Source organism: Equus quagga, chromosome 2 (genome assembly GCF_021613505.1).
Source record: "Equus quagga isolate Etosha38 chromosome 2, UCLA_HA_Equagga_1.0, whole genome shotgun sequence".
Classification (NCBI taxonomy): Eukaryota; Metazoa; Chordata; class Mammalia; order Perissodactyla; family Equidae; genus Equus; species Equus quagga.
Window position 1 is genome coordinate 48,981,461 of NC_060268.1, and position 22,504 is coordinate 49,003,964.

At 36.8% G+C, this 22,504-nt stretch overlaps 1 protein-coding gene across 5 annotated transcripts in view; it reads right to left on the reverse strand.

Annotated features, from left to right (window-relative positions):
* Nucleotides 1–22,504, reverse strand: part of WDR72 (WD repeat domain 72) — a 221,541-nt gene that overhangs the window by 183,972 nt on the left and 15,065 nt on the right. For 3 of the 5 annotated variants that reach the window (XM_046655246.1, XM_046655243.1, XM_046655245.1), the window contains exons 2-3: nucleotides 9,455–9,619; nucleotides 3,520–3,626 (exon numbers count right to left, since the gene is read on the reverse strand). In XM_046655246.1, the coding sequence (XP_046511202.1) occupies nucleotides 3,520–3,626; nucleotides 9,455–9,607 (260 nt within the window). In that variant the 5' untranslated portion in view covers nucleotides 9,608–9,619. Of the gene's footprint in view, nucleotides 1–3,519; nucleotides 3,627–9,454; nucleotides 9,620–15,084; nucleotides 15,153–22,504 lie in introns of all 5 variants that reach the window. The other 2 variants (XM_046655244.1, XM_046655247.1) reach the window with 2 other exon arrangements.

A 22,504-nucleotide genomic window follows, 5' to 3' on the forward strand; every position in this document is an offset into this window, starting at 1 on the left:
CTAAGGTTTTATGAAGTACTATATTTATTAATATAAAATATAAATACAGCCATAACCTTATTTTGATTAGTATTCATCTGATAAATCTTTTTCCATCCATTTACTTTTTTTTTAAAGATTGGCACCTGAGCTAACAACCGTTGCCAATTTTTTTTTTTCTGCTTTATCTCCCCAAACCCCCCCGTACCTAGTTGTATAGCTTAGTTGTGGGTCCTTCTAGTTGTGGCATGTGGGACGCTGCCTCAGCATGGCTTGATGAGCGGTGCCATGTCCACGCCCAGGATCCGAACCCTGGGCCACCGCAGCGGAGTACGCGAACTTAACCACTTGGCCACGGGGCCAGCCCCTCCATCCATTTACTTTTAATTTTTCTATGTCCTTATGCTGTTCCTGCTTTTTAAATTGTTTGGCAATCTTTGTAATTTAAGTGGGTTTAGTTCCTTTATGGAATTGAGACTGTTTTATTCAGATTTATTTCAACAATCTTATTTTGTGCTTTCTATTGTTCCATTTATTTTTGTCTCCTTTGGATTGAACAATATTTTTTTCTTTTTAAATTGGAAGTTATATATTCTACTTCTTTTGTCTGTTCTACCTACTCTGGAAATGTCAACACGTATATCTAGTTAAAGTCTAAAGTTAATCAACATCTTTATCCACCTCTAGAACACCAGAACACACGGCATCTGATCACTACACTATTATATCCAATTGCTGATTCGGGTAGTGTGTATGTGTGGGAGGATGGGATACATACATATATATACATGAACATTATTGTCCTATTTGTTAGTGCCGTGGAGTCCATTTCCACTCCTAGAGAGCCTGTGTACAGCAGAGCGGAACCTTGCCCTGTCTTTTTGTGCCATCCTCTCACTTTCCAGAGCTATGTTAGACAATGCTCTGCTGCTATTCAAAGGGTTTTCATGGCCAATTTTTTTAGAAGTGAGCGGCAAGGTCCTTCTTCTTAGTCTGTCTTAGTCTGGAAGCTCTGCTGAGACCTGTCCACCATAGGTGACCTGCTGGTATTTGAAATTCCGGTGGCATAGCTTTCAGCATTACAGCAACACACAGCCTCTGCAGTATGACAATCAACAAATGGGTGAGGTGGTGCCCCGACCGGGAAACAAATCCCAGGCCCCAATGGTGAGAGCACTGAATCTCAACCACTAGACCACCAGGGCTGGCCTATTGTCTTATAGTCTGTGTTTATTTAAATTTTCTAAAAAATTTGCTGGGTTTTATTCAATATTCCTTCTTCCAGCTCAGATCTTCCTTCTGAAACCAATGTTCTTCTCATTGAAGAATATATAATTTAGGAGTTCATTATTCATAGAGGGTCTCTTGGCAGCGAGCACTCTTAGTATTTGTCTTAAATGTTACTATATTGCCGTCACTTTTGGAAGATGTTTTTGCTAGAGATATAATTCTAAGATGACAGATATTTTATCTCAACTTTTTGAAGATTTCACTGCTGTCTAGTTTGCATGTTACTGTTGAGAAGTCTCAGTTTAATTAACTTTCCTTTATAAATAATTTGCTTTTTCTCACTGACTACTTTCAGAATCTTCCCTTTTTCTTTGGCATTCCACCATTTCAACATCAAGTCTCCAGCTGTTTATTTCCTTTCATTTATCCAGGAATTCACTGAGATTATTGAATCTTAGCGTTTATGCCTACAGATAAAGTAACACTTTGGGAAAAAAATGAAAAACTGAGTCATGAGGCAATTTTGGGTCCCCTCTGATCATTTTGGAGGCAGGAATACTAAGCCTACAGGCATATCCTGGGACTTCTCAAAGCTAAAAAATCACTGTTGTTTGGGGGCAATAATGGGCAAAGCCTAGTAAATTTAGTAACTTCCAACAGAGTAAATTAGGATTTGCTAAGCATGAAGTAGCTGAAGTGTAGGTACTGTCTAAGAAGTATCTTTTTTTTTTTTTAAAGATTTTATTTTTTTCCTTTTTCTCCCCAAAGCCCCCCAGTACATAGTTGTATATTCTTCGTTGTAGGTCCTTCTAGTTGTGGCATGTGGGACGCTGCCTCAGCGTGGTTTGATGAGCAGTGCCATGTCCGCGCCCAGGATTCGAACCAACGAAACACTGGGCCGCCGCAGCAGAGCGCGCGAACTTAACCACTCGGCCACAGGGCCAGCCCCTCTAAGAAGTATCTTATAGATGCAGGCTAAGTTTTGCACTCCAAAGGAACAGAGTTCTAGAAAATCCAAATTATTTTGGAAAAGGAAAACCAAACCAGGTCCCCTGGCTCTTTAACAATCATATTTACAGGGCTCATACAAGCTGAATTCATCCATCATCAAGAATATGTCCATTAACCCTGGTTTCTTTTTTGGAGCTAGGCCACTGTGGGCAAAAACCTCAAGCTGGAACTCAGTTATTTTCAGATCTATTTCTTACTTAGCTATTAATTTTCCTAACTCTCTAAGTAGTCTCAGAATAAATTCACCATCCCCCAAATTTTCCAGATTGGGAATAAATATCTCAACATGTGTAACAGGCTTTGTGGGAGCACTAGTGTATGAAAGCTACTGACAATTGTTAAAAAAGAAGGTACTAGGACATTTCACATTAGCCTTGCCCAAAGTTTAATCTCTCTAAGTATAACAATTATGGCTTTGTTATAAACTATGAGAATAGGTACCCTTTGATATCTCTTCCACTAGCCATTTTGTTAAACTATTCAGTTTCTACAAGTTGAACACTTGATTCCTCATTATTCTTTCGACAGAGCCATATATATAATTTCTCCTTGAGTTAAAAACAGAAAAGGAAGGGGTTCTTTTGTTTCAACCTCAACCCAATCCCTCATTCACAAACACATGCCTTATCGATTCCGCATTCCTGAGTATACTTTGGCAAATAACTCAGCAGCGGAGTCTAGTTCATAGCAGCTCTTACATCAGTGGGGCTTTTTCCTACAGCTAAGTCCTATTTCATTGAAACAAACCTCACTTTCATGAAACTCAAATCACTGTCTATGTGGCATCCCTTTTCTCTCCCATCATTCCACTTTCAAGCAAATCCTCTCCTCTGTTCGTGTTATAACGATATCAGACGAGGGTACAACATGAAGATTGTAACTACTGAATTGTTTTACAAAACTATGAAGGATTAGATGGGTTTGCTTAACAGCTCAAAGTGAGTTTCTATATGAAAAAAGACAAGCACCCAGACTTTTCCATTTCAAATTTTATAATAGGTGGCATTTGCCAGTATCCTTCACACAATGAGGCTGCCACAAGCCCTATACATGTTTGGGTGTTGATTTTGGTCCCAGTTCAGTAAAAAAAGAGTTTTAGATTGCGAGTCATAGCACCAATTACATTCCTTGGCACTATCACACAAATTACTCAATCATTCAAGATCTAGATTTTCCTTTATGTAGAAGGAACATGTTAATCACTAAGGCTTCCTCCATCCTAGAATTCTGTACCCCAACATAGGTTTTAAAAAGGGAGAGGGAATGGAGACAGGTACAAGTTCCACACATCTTACCTACCCATTTTCAGCAGCACTAACGACATAGGGCTGTTTAGAGAAGTCCCTTGCTCTTGCCAAACATGTTACTGAAGCCGAATGACCAAATAGAAGTTCTTTAGCCGAAATCTGAAAATGATGAGGGCAAGCTTTTAAACATCTGTTGACTTTTTAGTTCAAGAATATAAACATGACATTATAGAAACATTCATAATTCTGACTAGAAAATCCTGTTATGTTTTTGCTGTACATAAGTTTCAGGAAAACTGATATAAGGCATATCAAAATCCACAGAATAATAAACTCCTAGATAGAGGAATTGTGTTGTACATATTTTTTTTGTTTATTTTTCGTTTTGTATCCATCATGAAACCTAGCTGATTGCTAGACCTGTTTTACAACATCTAGGTTTTGAATACAAATAAGTCAGTGCTGATGTTTATTATGCACAAAATGTACCTCAAATGATAGTAGCTTATTAACGTGCAAATTTCGGATTTCAGAAATGAGTTTACAAAATAATACAAAAAAAGATTACCCTTTTTGTAACCATTATAATACCTTATTTGGCTACCTGCCTCAGAAATAGTTATATTAACTTTTCTACATTAAAAATAAAATTGCAACTAAGCTATTATTTAAAATGCCACTGTTTTCTTCCTATATTCGAATTTAAAAATATGGCACCAATGGCTATTTCTTCCATTACCTCATGTGTGAAAAAAGTCTACTCTTTATTATTTTGTAAAACAAGATTATAAAAATTAAACCACAAAACAGAAAACATGTAAGATACCCTCAAATGGAGAAGAGGTTGTCAATAAGGGACTAAAAGTTTAATTTGAATGAGTAGAAAACTTGAGGTTAATAAAACTTGTCTCATGGGTAATAATCTATTTTCCAAATGAATTAATATTCATTATGTTTTTTCTGAACTATGCAAACATATACGTAGGTAACAACCCAACCATAGCAATGAGGACAAATTATTTCATATGATAATTGTTCTCTGCCTTCATCTTATTTCTATCATAATCAGAAATATTTCTTTAAAAGGTCTGTTGTCAGACTAAATTTCTAGTGCTACAAAGAGGGTTTTGTATTTGGTTAGAATCACTTACAACCCAAGTTCTGACTCTCTCCCTTTTTCCTGGGAAACTCAGAAGGTTCCATCTCAGAAAACAACATAATATCTTTCCCCATCATCACACTTGGAAATGCATACCCCTATGAATTTAACCCCATTCCAATATATACAGGCCAAATTAAACAATGAATGAGTGCTCCTCAAGGACATTCCCTCCTCCAGAGAAAATCCACTATGAACAAAATGTCAGAATGGAACACCAATGCCTTTCATATGAAGTCCTCATTCTGCTAAATCCCTACGCGTAGTTGAAGCTACATGAACAGTTGAAGCTGTTACAATTCACTATAATCTCCTCATTTTATCACATTCTAGAACAGCTGCAAAGAATAACAAAAAAATTCTACAATAACACCGAGTCATTGTCATGACGACATCCAGGAGACCTTTACTTCTATTCATTGTCTCTACCTCTAGAAGCATTTGTCCCCGCTTATGCCCGCCCGAGGTACTTCTAACAGCACACTGAGAGAGGGGAAAGAATGCATAAGTTGACAAGTGTTTACGACCATATTCCAAACACTGGTACAACTATGAACAGTGTTCAATCTCCCTTTCACAGGTGAGGAAATTGAGGTTCAAAGGATATAAGGCATTTGCCCAATATCGCAGAGTTGGTAAATATTGGAGCTAGAACTTTACCCAGATTTATATTTTTTCTTTCTACACAACATTGCTATTCTTCATTTCGCCATTGTTGTGTTGCCTTCTGAGTACTAAACAGGCAGAAAAACAAAATATACCAAAACTAAGGGAATATATCTGAGAGGATGTTCAAGTCACCTTTTTCTATGCTTAAAGGTGTGATGAATACCAGCAATCAATACCAGGAAACCCAGGTAAGGAAGTTCCTAGCATGGGACTTGGAGAAGCATCTCATTAGTGGACCTCTCAAAGCTCTGGGGAAACCAGAGGGCTCTGGGAGTCAGACTCAGAGCCTGGAAATAGCATGCATAAGATAGGCATGTGATGGGAAGCCCAGGATGAGGAAACACTTATTCTCCAGCTCCCCTGCACCCTGCCATCCTACCACCCATGGACAGGGAAAGAGTAAGATGTGTACCCAAGCCCCTAATGAATACTAGGATACTCCAAGATATCCAGAACTTAAATCATCATCTTTCCCTCTCTATTCCTAATCATTATACAAATACATAATACCATCATCCCACCAGTCCCACCCATCACCCAACCCCAAATCTGGAACGTATCCTTGACTGTTCCTGCTCCTTTACCTTGAATCCAACTGGTGGCTCAGTTCTGTCCATTCTGTTTTTCTAACATCTTTCCAGGTTTCATCTCCTCATCATTTCAATTTTCACTGATCTGATTCATGTTCAAAAACTTCCTGACTAAATAACTACAGGAGCCTCCTGCCCATAGTCCCATCTCCACCTCCCTTCAATATGCCCTTCACATTAATACCAAGTGATGTTCTATATCACAAATATAATGAAACAGTATCATGTCATCTCCTCTCATACAACATCCTCAAAATCCCTTAATATCACCACTGCTTTTAATTAGGATGTAGGATTAGCTCTTGCTAGTTTTTAAAAAAAATCTAAACCCCTCAGCATGTCGGATTCCATGTTGAGTCTGCTCTGTCCTTTCCAGATGTGCCTATCACCACAACTTACCATGTTCCAGGTCTACTCAACTACTTTTACCAGTTCCCTGAAGGCAAAATATTCATGCCTTTCACACACACTTATCATTCTCTGTCTGCAATCTCCTCCCACCTTCTTTTACTGTTCAAGTCCTGTGCATCCTTTAGGACTCAACTCAAGCATCACCCTCAGAAAGACTTCAAAAGCACAATGAGATACCACTTCAGAATGAGAGGATGGCTATTATAAAACAAAAATCAAACTAACTAAAAGGAAATAGCAATGTTGATGAGGATGTGGAGAAAAGGGAACCCTTGTACTCTGCTGGTGAGAATGTAAAATGGTGCAGCTGCTATGGAAAACAGTTTGGCAGCTCCTCAAAAAATTTAAAATAGAACTACCATGTGACCTAGCAATCTGACTTCTAGGTATACACACCAAAGAAGTACAAGTAGTGACTCAAACAGATGTTTGTACATACAGGTTCATAGCAGCATCATTCACAATAGTCAAAAGCTGGAAGCAACTCAAGTGTCCATTGATGGATGAATGGATAAACAAAATGTGGTATGTACATACAAGGGAATATTATTCAGCCCTAAAAGGAAATTCTGACACATGCCACAACATGGATAAACCTTGAGGACGCCAGGCTAAGTGAAATAAGCCAGTCACAAAAGGATACATACTGTATGATTCTACTTATATGAGATACATAGAGTAGTCAAATTCACAGAGACAGGAGGTATCCCACTGCTCTACAACTTCCTATTTAGAAGCCTATCTTCCACACTAGACTGAGAAACTCAAAAGAGAGATCTGTGCCTAGAACAAAAAGCATCTGTGTAATTTGTCTAATGACTCCCTAAGTAAGTGTCCTCAGGTTTGTTTTTCCACTTTATATGGTGGCAAGTGAGTATTTAAGACCACAGAACATGATGTATTGTCTTACCTAAATCCTTTTGGACGGGAGATGGAGCTTTCCAAATTTAGTATGAAGAGGAAATAAATGGCTTCCAGGTCACTTTACACCCCCTCCTTGTAACTTTCTTCTTCCCTTCCTGCTGTCCTCCCCCTGATATGTCCACTGGCTTTAGCATGCCCTACAGCTACAATCTCTCATGTCCTCAAAGCCCTCCCTTTTCTTCCTCTGTCCAAATTATTCCTTTATATATAAAAATTTTTTAATAAAAATCAAATTAAACTACCAAGCATTAAAATATTAATGATGGACCACTCACTTGACTGCCTTACAGGTAGCAAGATTGGTTGAGATTTAAAAATGCCCTTGATTTTTGAAAAGCCTAGAGTGTTCCCTGCTAATAGTTGATCTGTTGTCATGTAGGGGTGAGATTCTTAGGAAAAATCAGAGAAAATGTTCATTCTTTCTGATCATACGGTTAGCCACAGAAAATGTGAAGGAAAACTCGCACGTCGAAAATCTCACATTCATATTAATTGGTCTCATATTTATGTTATTAACTTTCTCACAATGTCCTGACAGTGAATTTCCAAAACATAAAGCTGATCCAATCCCCTACTAAAATTTCTTCAATGGTTCTCCTTGTTTTTTCCCACCCCAGCTGATCTGATTCCCATTCCCCTCCTATATCTACTATGGATTTCTCAATATTGGCACTATTGGTATTTTGGATGGGATAATTCTTTGTTGTGAAGGGGTCTCATGTGCAGTATAGGATGTTTAAAGCATCCCTGGCCCCTACTCACTAGATGCCGGTAGCATCCCCCTTCCTCTAGCTGTGACAACCAAAATTATCTGTAGATGGTACCAAATGTCTCTTGTGGGGCAATTTCGCTCTCTGTTAAGAATCTCTAATCCCAAGCGAAAGACTTGCTCCTAAGAAAAGTGTGGCATAACTTCTCCCACTAAAGATGCAGTGTAGACTACTCCCTATTTAGAATATGTTGTATTATAACATAACTGCACCTCATTAGCCTATGTCTGTCCTCTACTATAATGCAATATCTTGGGCAGCCAGCACAAAGTCTTCCTATTCATGTCTGAACTCAGGTACCTAGCATAATGCCTAACTTATGCACTCAATAAATGCATGCTGAATAAATTCCAGGAACATATGTGAAAAGATAGAGATGCTAGGATTCCAGATTTCTTAAGCTTATAGTAATTTACATATGACAAGACAATTACCCCAGCCAGAAAACACTACACTTCAACATTAAAAGTAGTTTAGACATTTCAAGTAATTTAGGAGTCTGAGTTAAACTATAAGAGATAATAAATGTGAAGGCCAATTTTCAAAGCTCAATTGTTGCAATAATGCCAGTTCCTTCTTTCAGGAATGTTCATAAACATTGAGCTGAGCTGGTCTGCTACGCACTTCTTGGCAGTCCTGCAGTGTAGCTGTTCAGTGAAGGGAGATGTTAATTAATTACTCTATAAAATAGAATTACAATTAATTGTTAATTTAGGTTTTAAAGTGACAAACTTTAAAGGCTAAAAATAGTCTTTGATCTTTAAAAGGCTTCTTAATGAGGGCAGTATACTTTAAGTACGTCATTAGTTTAAATGTTCAAATTGGGTCTAGAGGCTGCTAGAGCTAAGCAAATATCTATTCCAATATGTTAAATGTTTATGACTTGGGACAGGGACAATTAATTGCTAATCAATGGGCCAAATCCTAGGTGAGGTCAGGTTCTGAAATAGGAGGATGACAATAGTAAATTGGATTTAGAGCTTTTTGATGTGATCTGTAAAAATCACAGGCAAGCAGAGACTAAAAGAATCGCAAGAAGGCCAAACCGACAGAAACACCCAGATAATTAAGATATTACTCATTTATTTAACAGTGGTTTTCAAGGATGCCCTTTGTTTAGATTAATGAGCCATAATTTTTAGAATTATACTTACATGTCTGTAGTTCAGTTACTTAAGCATATAATTCAGGATATAAAACAGTAAAACTCAGCATAGCTTAAAGGGTGATAACACTTAGCTGGTAGCTAAGATTAGCAATACTCATAATATAATTTTCCAATATGATCTTGATCCACCATATAATACTTAATTTTGCCCAAATTCAGAAGTAAAACCAATCTACTACTTCAGGAAGCATCTTTTTAACAATCACGCAAACTTCCACTGTCACTGCAGGTAGAAGAAGCAAGCTGTGCTTATTTTGTGAGCATTGTCTTTTTCAATATGAATAGTTTCCACTAACCTTTAGTTCAGGTGAGAGATTCCAGAGACAAAGCTGCCCCTCTTGACTCCCAGTTATAATCGTCTGCTGGTCATCGGTGATCATGATTGCAGTGATGCTGTGTGGAGGGGCCTTCCTCCCCCAGAGTGCCACTGCCTGCAAGGAGGGCCTCATGTTGAATGAATCCTGGACACACAGAGGAGGGAAGAGGTATACACAGTCATCATTCTTAAATTTGGGGGAACTGGTCATATCACAAGGTGGATTTATGATGACATAAACTTTAACAACATTTTCTCCCAGAGCTATGGAGTGGGGCGCTTCCCCATCAGTTAGAGGAGAAGGTAGTCTTCAGACATTGAAATGACCATGCTCAGTGTTAATCCATCAAAGAGGAATAACTTTTATTACAATTCTTGATTATTGATGCTGATGAAGAGAAGGCTAGGAATAGTCTATCCACTCTTCCCTAAGCTCTTACTGTGGGTGGTCGCCACCCACAGTAGAATATGAATATTCTACTATTGATATGCATATGAATTGTAGCAGAATATGAATATTCTACATCCTGTAGAATATTATATTCTGTATACAAAAAGCTGTCGTATTCTGTATATATTCTTATAAGCTGTCGTACTCTGTATATAGAATATAATATTCTATTCTACAGAATAGAGCTGTCTACACACTACAATTTGAAGACAGCTTTGCAAACTCTCTCTCCATAAATGTCACCTCATCTAGATAACAAATATCTGAACTTTGCTATTAAAAAGTAAATCTAGGGGGCTGACCCCATGGCCAAATGGTTAAGTTTGTTCCCTCTGCTTAGGCGGCCCAGAGTTTCACCTGGCACTGCTCATCAAGCCATGCTGAGGTGGCATCCCACATGCCACAACTAGAAGGACCCACAACTAAAAATACCCAACTATGTATCGGGGGGCTTTGGGAGAAAAAGGAAAAATAAAATCTTTAAAAAAGAAAAAAGTAAATCTATTCCAAAAACGTTTCCTAGTCTTCAAAGATTCATATAAGGCTGTTATGATTTCTGCTATATTCATGTTCTACCTTTGCTATTTATAATAATAATTTTTATTTTTATATTTATATTTGGTATCTTCCTAAACAATACTTTCAGAAAAATCACTACCTTCATTTGCTAGTTACAAGGGTTAAAAGGAACACATAATTACCAAAAACTGCTTGCCTGTGCACCACCCAAAATAATCTGAAATATAATCCAGTAATATGAGCATTACATTTTGTGAAACATTGAGTTAAATGTTCTCCAAATAGGCATTATTTTCTGAAATACAAATAATTTGGGGATGAATAACACTTTAAGTCCTTAGAATAAATTAGTAAATTTTCTCCTCTAAGTATATATGACATTAATGTCATTAAAAAATGTCAAAGAGGGGCCAGCCCGGTGGTATAGTGGCATGGTGGTTAAGTTTGCGTGCTCTGCTTTGGTGGCCCAGAGTTGGTGCATTCAGATCCCGAGTGTGGACCTAGCACTGCTAGTCAGGCCATGCCTTGGCAGCATCCCACATAAAGTGGAGGAAGATTGGCACAGATGTGGGCTCAGAGACAATCTTGCTCAAGCAGAAAGAGGAGGACTGGAAACAGATGTTAGCTCAAGGCCAATCTTCCTCACACACACACACACAACCTCATCAAATGTACATTTTCAATACCTATATATAAATATATACATACATATATTTGTATATACAAACAAACATATTGCATGTCAATTATATTTTAATAAAGCTATTTAAAAAAAAGAAAGCATTTTGGAAGACACTTCCACAACCAAGATTGCATATGATTTCCACAGAAACAAACAACCCCAGTGGCAAATAAGCTCACAATTAAAAATGAAAAAACATTCAGGAAATAATAAACCAGAGCAAAAAGAGCAATTAGTATTCCAGGAAATAATGATAAGAAAACAATCTAAAAACACATTGCAAAAGAAGAACGAATATATTAAATTTATTATAAACTATCAAAGAGACAAAGAAATTTAAAACCCTAAGAAAAAAGACAGCCTATAAAAAAATAAACAGGCAAAATTTTAAAAGAAACAATACTACCTTTAGAAATAAAATATAATCATTGGAATATAACAAATGTCAATTAATAGGATAAATCAGAATAGACTCAAGTGAAGAATCAATAGATTTAAAGAGAATTCTCAAGAAATTACACAGAATACAGCAAGAAATGGAAAAGAATTAGAAAATGAATGAAAAAAATCAGAGAAATTAATATTAATCAGGATGTTAAGAGCTATAGATGATAAAATGATAACACAACATTTATCTGACATAAGCTCCAAAAAAAGGTAGAACTCTCTCTTTCTGGCTATTTCAGTCCTAAAACTATCAGGTAGAGAGGGCATGAGTAGGGCGTGGGAGGTCAAACTGCATAAAGAGGGCATCCTTATAGCAGATGCATGTGGAGTCAGAGCCCAGGGAGAGTGAATAGGGTGTTCACACATGGGGCAGTTCCATGTGAGTTGCAGAGCCCAGGCAGAGTGAAGAGGAATATAGTGTGCAAGCCTGTCTTGTACTGAGTGTTGGAGCCTGAGCAAGGTAAAGAAGGAGTTCACACAATGAGCTGCCTCAACAAGGGTTGTCATGAGCCTAAAAGGGATGAGGATGGCAAAGGAAGGGACCCTGGTGTGGGAGGTCAGTGCCTGTGTAGGGTGGGAAGCATATTCATATGGAAGAGAGATCCAGTGTGGAGTGCTAGAGCCCAAGCAGAGAATGATGGTGTTCATCTTGGGGAGGGAGGTATAGGCAAAGAGGTCAGAGGCTGGGCAGGGTGAGGAAGACGTTCATTTACAAGGATGGCCAGGCATAGAGTGCTGCAGCCCAGAGAAGATAAGAAAGGTGTGCATGTTGGGGGAAGTTCAGCACATCATGGAGGGGTAAGGAGGGCTACTGCCCGAAAGTATAACCAGACATAATGAGGGAACACAGGGGGCTGCAGGGTAGTCACACGTGGGGTCAGTGAACAGCTCCACAAGGGATGATGAAGATATATAATGATCAGGAGGGCATGCATATAGAGGACAGGGCAGCAGAAAATTGGCTGCATAAAGGGTAAATGATCAAATAAGTAAGATATTAATAGGATAACAGGAACCAGATTTCTTACCATGAGAAAAGGGAGTCAGAAAATAGAAAGGAAGAAAACTAGAATGATCCCTGTGGTGTTGGAGTGGAATCAGAGGTACTGGTGTGAAATAAACGTAGATATAAACAGACACAAACACACACATTTCTTATTTCTGTTTGCTGAGGGCTGAGGGGCAGCAGCAATGGCAATGAGCTCACTTACCATCTTCTACACACTATTCTCTATAAGAGGAACCAGGGTTTCTTGGGAAGTTAGTTGATTCCAGGTGTGGAGCAGGGAAAACACAAGATGATACTGGAACATGTTGTTTAAAGCAAGGAAGTGCTCTATGAATGAGGGAGACATAGCAAAAAGACATGGGAGCCAACTTGAAGAGGCTCCCACTGGCAAATTATGGACAACGTGAGCATTAAAATAAATAATGTGAGGAATAGATTATAACTCCTTGAATAAAATAGGAAACCATGAGTTCACACTGATAATTACTAATTACAAAAGGGAAAAGAGTAACTTTACAGTGGAAAATCCTTGCAGATACCTCCTTAATCAAGTGATGAAAGTTAGCCACCAGTGATAGGACAAATCAAATTCATGTGCCACGTGATAGGATGCAATGAGAAGAACACAACATCATTTCTGCAATATTCCTGCCAAAGATGCATGACCTGGATCTAATCATGACAAATACAAATTGAAGGACTCTCTACAAAATATCTGGCCTGTAATCTTCTAACATGTCAAGGTCATGAAAGTCAAAGGAAGACTGAGAAACTACTCCAACTAAAGGAAACTCAGGAGACGTGACAACTAAATGCAACATGTGATTCTAGACTGGATTCTTTTGCTATAACTGATATTATTGGTGTAAGTGGAAAAAACTTGATTGGGGTATAGGGACTGTATGGAAGTAATATATCAATGTTAATTTCCTAACTTTAAGGATTTATTGTGATTGTGTAGGAGAATGTTTTTGTTCTGGGAAACAAAGTATTCTGAAAAGATGAGGTAACAAATTCGCAACTTACTCAAATAATTTTCAGGTAAACAGTTCTGTGAACTATACCTACTACTTATCTGTAAGTCTGAGATTGTTTTTAAAAATATATCATTAGGGCTGGCCTGGTGGCATAGTGGTTAAGTTCACATGCTCCAATTCGGTGGCCCAGGGTTCGCTGGTTTGGATCCTGGGCACGGACCTACGTACCGCTTATCAAGCCATGCTGTGGCAGGCATCCCACACGCAAAATAAAGGAAGATGAGCACAGACATTAGCTCAGGGCCAATCTTCCTCCGCAAAAAAGAGGAGGATTAGAAGTGGATGTTAGCTCAGGGCTAATCTTCCTCAAAAAAACACACACTATATATATATAAATAAAATTAAATAATTAATGATAGACAATTTTCCAAAATGTTTCAAAAATATGAAAACTTAGATTCAAGAATCCAATAAGCATTAAAGATTAAAACAAAAATAGACACCAAAGCACATCTTGGAGAAACTGCAGTATACTAGAAGCAAAGTGTGAAAGAAATGAAATGACCCAAAAAAGAAACAGTAAGTATGCCTAAAGCAAATTTCTCCACAGCAAAATGATGGCCAGAAGCTACTGGAATTTTACCTGCAAAATGCTGAAGGGAGGTGAATGTCAATCTAGGTTTTTGTATCTAGTTATCATTTAATGTGAGGGCACTATAAAGACATTTCTCCAATAAATAAGGCCAGAGAAAATAGAGCATTTACAGACCTTGCTGAAACAATTATGAAAGGATGTGCTTTAGGGAAAATATATTAAATCAAAAAGAAAGGAATAAAATGGAATACAAGATGCAGCGGTAATCAGAAATCAGTAAGCACACAAGTAAATCTAAATGAGCATTATTTGTAAAATAATAATACTAGTAATGATGAAGTGACTAACTGAGGAAATTAAAGAGGTAAATTAAAAGTCCAGATAAGAATATGAAAGAAAAGGAAGTGGAACCTGTGTTAAAGCATTCGAATGGTCTTGTATGCATGCAAAGAGAGCAGAGATACTGATTAAATTTTCTTAAGGGAAGAATTCATGACAAGATGCTAAAAGAAAAAAAAAATTGTGTGTAACCTTCAAACCTTTAGGTGGTAAAAGGAAATAAAGAAAAATTATCAATCCAATAGAAGAAAAAATTTTATTACAGCAAACAAGCATGGAAAATAGAAAAAGTAAAACTAATTGGTAAATTCACATCCAAACATATCAGAATTTACAATAAATAGATAAATTAAACTTATTAGTTAAAAGACAAAGATTCTCAATTAGATTATATCCTACCATATCCTATTTATAAGAAATTCCTGAAGTATTAACATAGAAAGTTTGAAAATAAGAGATGGGCAATCATAAACCAGGCAAATAATAATGAAAGAAAACCGATACAATTTTAGACAAAATAGGCTTTAGGGTAAAAGCATTACTGGAGAAGGGGAAAAAGGTCACTATATAATGATTAAATAAATCACTCACCAGAAAAGAATAAGATCTCCAATCCGTAGGTACTCAATAGAAGAGCTTCAAAATACATAAAACACGATCTTGCAAAGAAAAGTTGATAAATTTACTATTAAAGAGGCAGATTTTACATATCTGCATTAGTAATAAATAGATCAAGCAGACAAAAAAAATGTAAGGAGAGAAAACACTTGAAGCACACAATTTGGGTTTATAATGTTATGGACATACAGAGATTCCTGCTCCCAGGTATTGAAAAAGATCCTATTAAATCATATATATAACATTTATAAAACTGACCATTTTAGATCACAAAACATGTCTCAACGGGTCCCAAAGGATTTTATATCATATAGGCAACTTTGTTATTGTTACATAAGTCATGTCAGCTCCACCTCCTGGTGACCTCATGAATGAGTGATGGCCGCAATGTCCCGTCCGCTACAGCCCTTCTCAGCTTCTGTAGCCTCATGCCTATGGCTTCCCCTATGGAGTCAATCCATTATCTCAGTTTTGGTCTTCCTCTTTTCCTGCTACCTTCAATTTTTCCCTGCATTACTGTCTTTTTCCAAAGAGTCTTGCCTTCTCATGAGGTGCCCAAAGTAGGATAGCCTTAATTTTATCATTTTTGCCTCCAGCGGTGCTTCAGGCTTAATTTGCTCTAGGACCCACTCCTTTATCGGGCAGTCCAGGGTATCCATAGAGCTCTCCTCCAATGCCATACTTCAAATGAATCCATTTTTTTCCTGTCAGCCTTCTTCACTGTCCAGCTTTCAGACCCGTACATAGTAATTGGGAATACGAGGGTGTGGATAATCTTGGCCTTCGTCTCTAATGACACTTCCTTACGTTGATGATCTTTCCTAATTCTTTCATTGCTGCCCTTTCGAGTCTCAGTCTTCTTTTGATTTCTTGGCTGCAGTCTCCATTTAAATTGATGACTGACTCAAGGTAAACAAAATCTTTAACAATTTCAGTGTCTTCATTGTCTATGTCAAAGTTGTGTAGTTCTTCTGTAGTCATGATTTTGTCTTCTTGATGTTCAAATGCAGTCCTGCTTTGGCACTTTCTTCTTTCACTTTCGTCAGACATCATTTCAAGTCATTTCTGCTTTCTGCCAGTAAGATGGTGCCATCTGTATATCTTAGATTATTGATATTTCTTCCTCCAATTTTCACTCCTTCATCTGAGTCTAGCCTAGTTTTTTGTATGATATGTTCTGAATACAGATTAACCTGATAAGGAGATAAAACACATCTTTGTCTGACACCTTTGCATATATGAAACCCTTCAGTCCCTCCATATTCTGTCCTGATAGTGGCTTCTCATCCACAATACCCACAGGGGCACTTACATTTCACAGGTATTTGGTGATTGTGACACCACAGACCAGAGCACACGTGGTTTGAACCCACACATCATGCAACAGAAGGCAATCATAAACCACTCCTGCATTTTCCTTTTTTTCCTTTTTCTCTTTCTTTTAATTTTTTTTTACTTTGAAAACTGTCTGATGAGACAATCCAAAATAGGCAAGATAATCATGACCAAAATGAATATAAATCTGAAAGCTTAGCTCAACAGACACACACAACACAAGTTTGAAATTCTCCCTCCCTAAATATTTGGAAACTAACATAAATATATTCTAAATGTTCCTTGTGGTATCAAGGAAACATGATGAAAATTAGATATTATTAAGACACAAAAGACAATGAAGACTTTGTATAATGAAACTTTTCAGATGTAGATTTTGTATTAGAAGGGAAATTATAGCCTTAAATGCAAGTAGTAAGAAAAAAAAGATGGAAAATTAATGAGCTAAGCATCTAAATTAAAATCTTATATAAAAGAAGTGCAGCATAGGGGCTAGCCCTGTGGCATAGTAGTTAAGTCTGGCACACTCTGCTTTGGCAGCCAGGGTTCGCGGGTTCAGATCCTGGGCATGGACATACACCATTCATCAAGCCATGCTGTGGCATGACCCACATACAAAATAGAGGAAGATTGGCACAGATGTTAGCTCAGGGTAAATCTTCCTTAAAGCAAAAAAAAAAAAAAAAAAAAAAAAACCCAACCAACCAACCAACAAAAGACAGGAAGAGTAGCAACAGATGTTAGAGCAAATCTTCCTCACCAAAAAGAAAAAACAAAAGAGAGAGAGCAGGGTAAATCCAGAGAATGCAGAAGAAAACAATACACAATACAGACAAGATCACACATTAATATAATAATAATTTTTTAAAAAGGAAACAATCTACACAGCCAAAACCTTGTTCTTTGAAAATTGAAATAATATGAGTAAATCTATGGCAAGTTTGATAAGTTTGATAAGGAAGTAATTAAAAAGACTAAAAAATAATATAAAGAAAAAATAATTTAACATAAATATGTTAAATGGGAATATTATAAGTAACTGTATGCCAAAAATTTGGAAAGATTAAGTGAAATAATTTTTATAGAAGTACAGATTACTAGAACCAAATGACATGAAATAGACAACACAAATATACCCGTAACCATTAAAAAGTAAAGCTGCACACACCCATTTTACCAAAAACTTTATATTGGAGTATAATCTTAGGAATTAGCAGGTACATCTTTACATATGAAAACATAGGGCAAATCCACATAAATTCTTCTAAGTAAAATGACAGCTCGTATAACAGCTCACTTGTATTCAAATCAACAGATGAGAGAGGGGGAGCAAGAAGCAAACAAAGTTGGAACATAATGATTTCCAACTGAAGCAAGCAGAGGAAAAAAGTGAATCAAAACAAAGAAACAGAAGACTAAAACCCCCACAAAACTTGTCGGTAGAGTGGCAAAATCTGGCAGTCTTGGGGCTCATAGTGTAAGAGCAAATCGGCTCAAATCTCCACCACTCCTGGGGGTTCCATGGTATTCCAGCTCAGGACAGTTACTGCCCATCATGGCCCTGATCTGGCTGAATAAAAGATGATGAAATGCCTAATACACTCTGTTTAAGAAGGCAGAAAAGCAGAAAGTAGTAGTTTTAACAATATCTAAGACAAAGAGTTAAATAGATAGTAAGTTTCATTTATCAGGAAAATTCACTTTGGGGGAACAGCTCAGACCCATGAATATCAGATGAATGTGACACAAGTGAAGATTGCAAACCTGGTAGTGAGAAGGACCCACATGGGTGTGTTTAACATTCTGCTACTAAGAATCACTACTCCTAACTTTGTATTAGTCTTTTCACCGTAGTGCCTAGAATTACAATGAAAATCACCATTCAAAAATCATTTGCATTTTGACCTCCACTCCTGGCTTGGCTAATATGTGCTTCTCAGAACTAAGAAGCTGTAGAAAAGAGAGTGCTCATGGTCACATCCCTCCAAAGGAAACTAGGCATTTTTTTTCTCCTTAGGCAATGTACACCTGACTCTTGTCCAAGGACTCTCCTGATACCTTTTTAACTTTACCTAGGAAAACGTAGGCAAGGCAACTTGTCTAGACTGCTAAGTACAATCACAGCAGAAAGAAATTTGGGGAACATTTACCAGGAAATTAATATATTTGTAATGATTAACATGATACTAAAGATAAATAATTCCTGAAGTGAGTTATTTATATCCCTATTACTCTGGAAAATTAGCTTCTCTTACTTGATTCACTGCAACTTTGTCTACGCAACAATCAGCCACTTTGTATTATTCTGGTTTTTTAACATCCCTTGAAATTATCTACTCTGCATTGATGTCTCCCTAATGAAATGATACAATTCCCCCAAGAATATAGACCAGACCTTGCTTAGTGTAACGCCTGGCCCATAGTGGGCACTTGATAAATATTCTTTTAACCAAACTGATCTTGATGCTTCTTCCTTTTATATTCTTTGTGAAAGATGGGAATCATGTCTTAGACATTATTATATTTCCTACAGTGCCTGAAGCACAGTGCTCTGAACATAGGAAAGTGGTAAATATTGGTTGAATAAATTCTTTTCTTTATTATTTTTAAGCTCTATATTTCGAGAGGGACAGAGTTGGCTAAGAGTATGAGCTGTAAATTGGCTTAGAATTAAATGTGAGCCCCTTAATCCTTCTGAGCTTCAATTTTCTCCTCTATAACCTGGGAATAACAACAACACCTAGCTCAGAGTGGTTGTGAGGTTGAAGTGAGAGCATGCTTATAATGAAGAGCACAGAGTGGAATTCAGTAAATTACTATTATTTTTATATTAGCTCCCATACTTCTGGATAATAGCAACAGTTACCCATATATCAAACTTTTTCACCATTACACTTTTGCTTTACACTTTTGCTTATTCAAATTAAATTCACCTCAAATTCAATAGACTTTAAATCCTCTGAAAGCAGGAACTTCTGTCTGATTTGTCCATTGCCCTATTCTCAGGGCCCAGAAAAGGGCTGGGACAGACAGGTAGTCAACAACTATTTGCTGAATAGATGAATAAATGAATGGAAATATATATTATAGTCTAAAGACTCACATCTGGGAAAGCATCCACCCATTCAAATATTTACAAATACTTAGGAATGTATCAAAATACAAGGCGCTCAGAGTTTAGAAAATCAAATAAGTCAAAGAATTTCAAATATTAAAATCCCTAATAGTCATAGGATTCCTAACACATCCAAATTAGAAAACTAAAAGCACCAAGGCCAAAGCCACAAGAAATCAGGTCTTAACCAGAATTCATCCTGAACAATCCAGATTGCTAAGTGTAGTGAAAACAGACCTGGAATTCAGAGACATAGTTCTAAGGCTTCTATTACCTCTTATTATCCTTATTTCCAGACTATAAAGGCAATATGTAGTAAAATGAGGATACTATCACCTGCAATGCCTACATCTCAGTATTCTTATGAAAAATAAATTCAGTGATGTAAATAAAAGCATATGGGTATAAATATACATATTATGCTATCATTATGCCTTACATATATCACTGACATTATAAACTTCCATAAATCTAGAATTTAGGGCAAGAGTGTCCTTGAGGATCACTATCTAATCCCCCTTGCTTCTAAGAAAGCTGACAATGAGAAACGTGGTCTAGACAACTCTTCAGATTACCTCTAATTCTGAGAGACTAGGCGAATTGTACAGTGAGAATAAATAACTGATTAAAAGGCTGCATATCTCCTAAGTTATTTTTTCAGATTCTTTTTTTTTCTTGCAGCAAACTTTTAAAAGTGACCCCAGAAACTTAGAGCCTTGCTATCAACAGGAGAGAGAGCAAATCTATATCTTCTGAGATCCTGTACAATTCCCCAGGAATCTCTAATCAAAAATAAACCTCAGAGGGGCTGGCCCCATGGCTGAGTGGTTAAGTTCGCGTGCTCCGCTGCAGGCGGCCCAGTGTTTCGTTGGTTCGAATCCTGGGCGCGGACATGGCACTGCTCATCAGGCCACGCTGAGGCAGCATCCCACATGCCACAACTAGAAGGACCCACAACGAAGAATATACAACTATGTACTGGGGGGCTTTGGGGAGAAAAAGGAAAAAAAAATAAAAATTAAAAAAAAAAAAAACCTCAGAGAAAAAGGTCTATTGTAGAGTCTCTAACCTAGAGGGAAACTCTGTGATGTGGGGGAGTAAGTTATGCTCCTGACAGAAGTATACTGTCCCATTTCAAATGATTATCTGTCTAGATGTGTTTTAAAATCTTTGGAAAAGGATTACAAACCTCTATCCCAGTTTATAATTATTGTATTTATACAATATAATTTATAATTATTGTACAAATTTGAGTACCCAACTGATGTTTTGGAATGTTTAAATCAAGACTATGGATAGATGTTTATAGGTCCTTAAATGATTTCTAAATCTGGTCTATTTAAAGGCAATTTAAAATAAATACTTCCATTGGAGAAAAAAAAGTAGACATTAAAAAAAAAAAATACTTGGGGGCTGGCCCGGTGGTATAGTAGTTAGGTTCATATGCTCCGCTTCAGAGGCCTGGGGTTCACAGGTTTGGATCCCTGGTGCAGATCTAGCACAGCTCATCAAGCCCTGCTGTGGCAGCATCCCACATAAAATAGAGGAAGATTGGCACATATGTTGGCTTAGCGACAATCTCCTCATGCAAAAAGAGGAAGATTGGCAACAGATGTTAGCTCTAGGCCAATCTTCCTCACACACACACAAAATGTTACATAGACAGGAATAAAGTTACAGACTACATTATAAAGGGCAAACAAATTTCTCTCATTTGGATCTAGTCACAGTACCAAGCACAACATTTTAGATTTTAATATTGTATTTTCTAACTCATATAAACAATATAATCAATAGCTTATCATATAATCAGTATAGCTATTTAAATAATTATATAAACACTCACACACAAAACTATACCCATAAGTGACTCTCAAATAATTTCTACACAAAGTTTTGAATGCAGTCTACTCAGATGTCACAATGGATTCTCAGGATGAGAAGATGAATGGTCTTCAGGAAGCTCACAGCCTGCAGGTAGAATCCCCCATGTAAATGAATTACTCACTAGTTATACAGTTGAATATATAGAGATATATAGATATCTATACATATTCCACTGGTCTTCCCAAAGTGACTTTACTATGTAACAAGTGCTCTGGACATGTATAAGTGCCATGGGAACACAGATAAGAGTGTGTTGTGACCTATAGAGAGTAGCTGGTGTTTTATCATCTTTCCCATACTTCTGATTTTCATCCCCTTTTTCAACAATATATAATCTCTCAAAACCCCTTTCATACATATATATTTATTATTTTCTTATTTCTGAAAAGTATAATGAAAAATAATTTTAAGGAAAAAGATTATTTTAGATCTAGTAATTATTAAACTATGTATTACAAAGCTGATTTTGATATATTTTTATATATAAAGATAAATTCAATTTATTCCTAACTATAACAAAAACCATAACATTAAATTTAAATATGTTATTTTAATATTACGTATTTAAATATAGATTGAAATTTAGGTACATAGGAAATAAGACCAAAACTGCATCTGTGACATAATGTTTGGATTTCCTATCTTATATGGTTAATAAAGTCAAAGGAATCATTTTTATAATTTCCACGTTGTGTTTCTAAATTAGAGAGGAAGCTTCAGACTTTTATTTGCAAATGGTTTTTAGTCTTTCAAAATACATGAAGTTTGTGAATATTTTTCCTTTTCAGAAAAAGCCATATTCAATGAAATCGTTCTGATTTTCCCCTTTTTAATATTGATTTTAAAGTCCTAGTGACGGTTTGATGTTCTCTACAAGACTCTTTATCAGATGAATGCACTTTACGGATTGAAGGGTTCCTTCTCGTAATGAATCTGCAGCATTCTTACTGTTTTCACTTTCAGTGACACAGGATTTCAACAACAGATTTCTGTGCTTCCTTTCTATACCCAATGGCTGACTATAATATAAATTAAAACAGAGCTTCCCTAGCTGTA